The 7268-nt window shown below is 36.8% G+C and overlaps 1 protein-coding gene across 1 annotated transcript in view; it reads right to left on the reverse strand.

Moving 5' to 3' along the window:
• LOC119419088 (CASP8 and FADD-like apoptosis regulator) overlaps positions 1 to 7268 on the reverse strand; it is an 8347-nt gene continuing 1079 nt past the window's right edge. The window contains exons 2-9 of the mRNA XM_037686386.1: positions 5954 to 6059; positions 5722 to 5857; positions 3855 to 3904; positions 3726 to 3759; positions 3454 to 3500; positions 3281 to 3359; positions 330 to 834; positions 1 to 246 (exon numbers count right to left, since the gene is read on the reverse strand). Coding sequence (XP_037542314.1) covers positions 117 to 246; positions 330 to 834; positions 3281 to 3359; positions 3454 to 3500; positions 3726 to 3759; positions 3855 to 3904; positions 5722 to 5857; positions 5954 to 6059 — 1087 coding nt within the window. The 3' untranslated portion in view covers positions 1 to 116. The remainder of the gene's footprint in view (positions 247 to 329; positions 835 to 3280; positions 3360 to 3453; positions 3501 to 3725; positions 3760 to 3854; positions 3905 to 5721; positions 5858 to 5953; positions 6060 to 7268) is intronic.

Consider the following 7268-nt stretch of genomic DNA (forward strand, 5'->3'; position numbering starts at 1 on the left):
ATAAAATAACCAGCAGGGGTCAGTGTAGTTACATAAAACATGTTCTTCTTTGGCAAAGGTTTGGACTTAAGTGAGTGTAATGGGGTTATAGGCATAATGACGTTACTGTAACTTCTCTATTCTAGGAAAAGATTTTTCCTTAAAGTGTGTTTCACATCAATGTGGTAAGCTGCTCCAGGATTTCTTTTGTTATGCTCAAAGATGGCCCCGTTCATCTCCGTGTGAACATCAACGAGACTAGTTTTCCTGTCAGGACGAGAAAAAACCGTTAGCTGAACAGCGTGACATGATGTTGAACTAAAATGTTCCTCACTCTTGAGTGTTTGTACCTCCTTTGGGATTTGTGCAAGGCGTCCGCCAGGGCCTTCAGATAAATGGAGTGGTGTTGCGCTTGGTTTAGCTGACGTTCATGTGTCCAGCAGTGACTCCAGAATATGTCTGCTTCTGTGGGGATTTTATCAGTTGTTAGCTGTCCGTCACAACCGTCTACCTCGAGGTCCTCATCCCAGCAGTCCGCTCTCGCAGATGGACCTAACTCTGCAACATTGTACCTCTGGATGAAGAAGAGCTTTGGCTTACCAGCCAGCATGGCACAGGAATCAGCAGTGAAAAGACCTCTGATAGTGTCTATGGATAAACTGGTGTAATACAAGTCCGTCCCAAAGAGGTGGTTCTGTGAACCACGGCTAATGATGCAGCAGACAAAAGCATCATATCTGTAGTGGTCTCTTTGTTCAGCTATCTCTCTGAGAGATAGAAGCATGTCATCAGCACTCAGCCACTGGAGGAGGAGAACTTTGAAGTGAAGAGCCTTGAACGTCTGCTCCAACAGTCCTGAATGAAAAGAGGAGACCATGAATGCTTATTGCTGAAGAATTTGCAGAAAAAAAAGCAAAAAGTAGCTAAAAAAGCTGAAAAGGCAGAAAGAACTCTAAACTAGCAAAAAAAAATAAAGCTGAAAGGAGCAGAAAGAAATTATATAAGCTGAAAGTAGCACAAATTGCCACGAATAACTTGAATTTATCTGAAATTAGCTAAAAGAATGCAAAAAAAGGTAGCTTAAAGTAGCAAAAGAAACCAGAAAGAACATGTTTGTCCAATTATGCTGAAAAAAGAAATTAGCACAAAAAGTGGAACTTATTTGGGGGAAAAAAAGCAGCTAAATAGTAGCTAAAAAGCAGAAAGAAGCTTAAATTGCCAAAAGGAAGTGGAGAGAGCACAACTGTGCCCAATTAGGCAGAAAGAAGCAGAAATGAGCACAAGAAAGTGGAAGATATTTGAAAATGCAGACATTTGCACATTAAAAAACAGCTGAAAGGTAGCTAAAAAAGCAGAAAGAAGTGCTTAAATTACCAAAACGAAGAGGAGAGAGCACATTTTGGCTGAATTGGGCTGAAAAAAGTTGAAATGAGTGCAAAAAATATGGAATTAGCTGAAAAAGCTAAAATTAGCATAAAAACAGCTGAAATAGCAGAAATGGTTGAAACGTGCAGAAATAAGCTGAAAGAAGCAAATAAGCTGAAATAAGCACAAAGAAGTTAAAAGAAGCACAAAAATGTTGTATTTAGCAGAATAAGGCAGAAAGGAGCCCAAAACAGCTGGAAAAAAGTTTAAGTTAGCACAAGGAAGATGAAAGAAGCTGAACAGGGACTAAATGTGAAAGGAGCAGTAAAAGGTTGTAAACAAATCTAAAGATCTGAAGGATGGAAAATGAGCTCCATTCATTTTCTACAAGAAAAAAAAGTGGCAGAAAAGGCTAAATATTTCAAAAAGCTAAAGTTGCACCAATAGCAATATAATACCCTTCTCCTTAACGAGCTGAATGTTTTGATATATGATCAATACATGATCAAGTTAGAGCAAATCTTTACTGATGATGTACAGAAATTATGCAATTGGACATTTTTGGTTCATTTTTGTTTCAGTTTTCATTCAAATGGTAAAAATGCAGAAGTTCAGTGTGGAGCTCAGCTTCTGACTTCATGCACTTAATGATCAGTTTTCCATGGAACATGGAGATTTTCCAACACAAACTGTGCTTTTATGTGTATTTATAGTGTTGTCTTTATATTTGTTTCATTGTTATTAAGTATTGTCATTTCCAGTCATTTTTATTTCATGTTTCTCTTTATATTTATTGTTCTGCCTTTTCTCTGATTTTCATCTAGTTTGTACTGAATTTTCTGTTTTTGTTTTAAACTGTATTTTTGTTTTGTATTTTCGTTGTCCAGATGAACTGACTGAAAAATGTTGGATTGTATACCTGGATTATTGAGCATGGACTTTGTTGTGTTCGCTACAGTTCTATGCAGAACGAGACCGTGTCTCGGTGAGACTATTTGTTTAAAAATGGAAGTATATAATAAAATAAAACTAAAGAAGTTCATATTTTCTGTGAAAATGTGCAAATGCTGACTGCTGAATGGCTTAGTTGATATTTGACTAATAAAATTTACCTGAAATGTTAAAGGCAGAACAAGAAAAACAAGTTAAAATTAGAAAAAAACTGTAACTAAAATAGGCAAAATTGTAGCCAAACGCTATTTGCTTAGATTAGTAGCTAAAAGCTAAAGAAAAAAACGTAGAACAATACTTAAGGGTAAATGAGCAAAACGGTAGTTAAAAGTTAAAGTAACAGAACTTGAGCTAAAAGCTACACAAAGCAGAATAGTAGATAAAAGCTAGAAAAACAGTAGCTTAAAGCTAAAACTAGCAAATTGGTAGCTAAAAGCAAACGTAGCAAAATAACATTAAAACCTAAAAGAACAAAGTATGACGAAGTAGTTAGATGGCAAATCTACATTAAAATATAGGAAAATAATCAAGTGATTACTGACTCAGCATTCACACAACAAAGTATTTATATAGTTACTTTAAGAAGGTTATAAAGTAGTACACCTTTTTAAAAAGTTCTTTTAGCCACCTGTAGATGGGAAAATCTGCTCAACTTCTTATCGTTTATGTTGAAATGAAATGGCTCAAAGCTGAAAATAACTAATTATCGGGTCACACTGAATCCAGCTCTTAAAGGAAGTCTAAATAAAGATGAATTTGCACTACTTTGTTTGACCAAATTAAACCATCTGACTGTAAAAAGTAGATTTATTTCACACTAAGGCATTGGTGTATTCATCTATTAAGTCCTGATACTTTGCTGTGCTTTGTACTTTTACAGTAAAATGGTTTTAGAATCAGAGCTCTTACCCACAACTGAAATATTTATTGTACATACTGTGGTTGTTTTGGTACTTTCACTTAATTAAAAGGCTTCGAGTCTCACCTCCGTCATGGCCCACACAGTCTATAATTACACACACTCCTCTGGGGTTAGTGTTCAAGTCGTACTGTTCTATTGGACTCTAAAGAAGAAAGCGCAGACGTGTTATAAATACACTTTTACCACTTCATAACAGATGTAAAGAAAAAAAAGTTCAATGAATGAATGAAGTTTACCCCTCTGCTTGGCCCACTGCGTACAGGCGATGACATGACGACTTTGGCTGCTGAAAGAGTAAAAAGCACAGCAAAGTAAAACATCTGAGCGTCCCGCGGGGCTTTCCTATTGTTACCTGGTAACAATAAAGCCCCGTGCGACAAACTGTAATCCAACATGATCTGTTACAGTGGGCCGGATAGGGAATTTTACCGAACGGCAACTAAAGGTTGAATGAATGAATGAAAAGTAACATTTCCCTATCGCCAATTTAACTTTTAGCCCATCTTACCAACATGCTGCTGAGGTTGTCTTTGTTTAAGTGCCTGGATAAATCAAATATATATATATATATGTTAAATTAACTTTAGTTCTAGAAAAATAGTGAGAAAACTTTGCATTTGTACACCGTTTTACTCACAGCATCTCGACAATTTTGCTGTTGAGGCAAAAGCTCAGCAGAAGTCTCGACTGTAAAAAAACAACACTTAATTAGCACAACATCAGGAAATTATTGCTAAATTAAAAACTTGAACAAAATACACTTTTATATAATATGGTTTTTTTTGTTTGTTTTGTTTTGTTTTTTTAAGCAATTGATGTGCTGAACCCCAAAACAGTTTTGGTACTTTTATTTTCCTCATAATTCCTACGTGATGCGCAGAAAAATTTACATAAATAAAATTACCAAGCGCTACACAGGATCAGCGCTGCAGACTGATGAAAAGTTTTATTTCTTACAGTTAAATCAAGTCAGTAAGCATGAAATCAAAATAAAAATTTGCTCCAGTTTTTAAGCTGAGAAAAATAAACTTTTTGTGTAGACAAACATGTTTAAGAACACAATTACAGTACGTACAGGAACACTGAACAAGTTTTAGTCTTGGCATCAGTTCACTTAACTGGGTCTGGTCCTGAGGCTTCATTAACCTCAGGATATGTCCTCATTTGCAAAGCATTGTGGGAAGAAGCTCCTACAGCTGTGAGAGTTGTGAGGTGATGTGAGCATGTGCGAATTTACTCTGAACACCCATGTGAAGGACATCATAATCCATACAAAGTTATTGCATATTGGCTGTGCCTGTTTAATCTGAAAATGGACATACGGTGCTGTAGCACCCAATGCACCCCTACTTCTCAACGCGCCTCTTTATGTGCCAAATCCACTTCTGCACAGATGCTGCATCAGCGTAGTGATTTACCTGACTGGCGTGTTTTCATTTGAGCACGAGTGTGTTTGCACACCTGGAGGATGTGTTTAACCTGCCGACTCGTAGGTGTGTTCGTTTGAGAAGTCTGTGCTCTAAAATGGTAAAGAAGCTGTGGAAAAATCTTTATTTTAGTGTGAAAGCAATTGTAAAATAACTTTCACTGTAGTTTCTGCCTGGTTTATTTAGCCTTTTGTTAGTTTATATATATATCTTGGCAAACTGCAACGCTAATAAAAGCATATAAATTTTATAGCTTTGACTTTGAAGCCTAATATACCACTGGTTTATAGCATTGCTTTAAATGTATTACCAATACACTGCATCTGTTTTACATGTCCTGCAATGGATTGAGTAAGAAGCAGTTTTTAAAAACTACAAGTTTTAGAGAATAACATATTACCTCTTGTACGACGACTTACAGTAGCTTGACATCTTAACTGTTGAGCCAAAGACTCTGTAGAAAACACACATGAGAAACAAAGAATAAATTAAAGTATGCAGTTTTGCTATAAGAAATACTAATTTTAGTCCATTTATTGAAGAAAAAAAAAACAATAAAAGTATATGAGCTCCTTTTAAATACAAAGAAGTGTACGTTTGTTTTTATCTCTTACACAATTATTATTACCCATTCGTTTACTAAATTGAGGGGACTTTTTATGTTTCAGTGATTCAAAAGTCAGACTTGGGAGGTTTAATAATACAATTTTTTTCCTCTGGAACTGGCCAGGTAGTGGACAGAAATAGCAGTCAAAATCCAAAGACAAACTTTGAAAGACCTTCAGAACTGTGTCTGCTTTTTCACTCATTTTTAGTTTTTTTACTTTTGCACATACAGTGCTGTGTGTCTTAATAATCTTTGCTGCAAACAATGCAGAAATCCCTTCAGGCGCAATATATTATTGTCTGGTTTATGAGCCATTTTAGCCAAATGTGTGGATCAAAGATTAATTTGTTTCTCTTTCCTTGTTCACTATGCAAACAGGATGTCACATTTTGTTAGAACAAAATTCTAATCTATATGAAGGAATAAATTAATTATATTTATTACTTAAAGTTTTAGTAACACAGTCTCACCTGATATCTTGTAAGCATTCAATTTTTTGACCAGATCAACCCTGCCAATGGCGAGGAAACATTTTTCTACCTCGTCCAGTCTTTCAGGTGAAACCGAGTCCAGCTTCTCAAGTTCGGTGATCACGTCCAAAAACGTCTGCAAGAGGAACGAGGAAACTGCAAAACTTTGTGACAAAATGAAAGTCAATAAGTGTAGGCCATTAACCCCCATCAGCTTCTTTCATTGTCATACCTTAGAGCGTTCCATTTTCTCACGAGGTATAATGTTGCTCAGTAGGAATTTAATTTCCTCCACATCTTTCCTGGACAGATCCTCACCTATTTTAACCATCAGTACTCTGCAGAGACAAAACAGAGTTAGTAAATAGAACAAGACTGTACAACCGACCATTATCTTTTACCCACGTCTTCCTTTTCAGAAGAGAAAACCCATGCATGCACGATGAAAACATGCAAGCTCTACCCAGAATGGCCCCCCAGCCAGGTTTCGATAAGTGCATATTATCTTTTTCCAAATCTGTGTATTCTGCTTCTTTTTTGATTATTTCATATGTGTCTATTTTCTGTATAATTAGAGCATGCTACTGGGTGTCTCAAATCCCCCCCCCCCCCCGCGGGACCAATGAAGTATGTATGTCTTTGTATGTACAGTATGTATGTACAGTAATATATATATATATATATATATATTTATATACCTAATTTTATGTGTGTTTTAGTGTTTTAGAATTGCGCCGCTCAAGGTGGCTGCATGTTGGAGCAGCTCTGTTACTTTCATTTTGAGATTTTGCTTTTGGAAACTTTAATTCCTCTTTTTCTGGATGTAAATCACATTTTTTGGATGGTTGTTTCCTCTGGTATCAGATGCTGTGCAGCTGGAAGGATTATTACTGAAACTTTTTTATTTTTGGACATTTGTTATGATGCGTAACTATGGCAACAAAGCTGTTTTCTACAACCAACAGCAGCTGATTAACATCTCAAAAGTTCAAATAATATCTCAACTACAGCCCCAAATCTCAAATGAGTTGAAAAGGATGTTCTGTGGACGCATTCTCATCTACCTGCCAGCTGTGCTCGAGTGCCTGATCACTGAGATCCTGGAACTAGCAGGAAACACGGCTCGTGACAGCGGAAGGACAGGATCGTCCCTCAGCACCTACAATTGGCTGTCCGCAGTGACGAGGAGCTCGGCAGACTGCTGGGAGGAGTGGCCATCGCTCTGGGAGGAGTTTTGCCCGGCATTTGGGCGGTCCTACAGCCCGAGGGGAACCGAGATGCCAGCCGAGTCTGGGTGGACGGATCAGACGGCATCTGCAGCCAGTTACTTAGGATCCACTTTTACAAGAGATCCTTCCTGTCTACAGCCATCAGTATCTATAACATCTCTTAATGAAATGAGGATAATGAGTTACAACAACAAATAATTTCTCTCTGGGATTAATAAAGTATTTTTGAGTTGAGTTGAGTTTGTATCTATATGCTTGTATGTATGTATGTATGTATGTATGTATGTATGTATGTATGTATGTATGTATGTATGTATG

Source organism: Nematolebias whitei, chromosome 13 (assembly GCF_014905685.2).
Source record: "Nematolebias whitei isolate Nwh7 chromosome 13, NemWhi1, whole genome shotgun sequence".
NCBI lineage: Eukaryota > Metazoa > Chordata > Actinopteri > Cyprinodontiformes > Rivulidae > Nematolebias > Nematolebias whitei.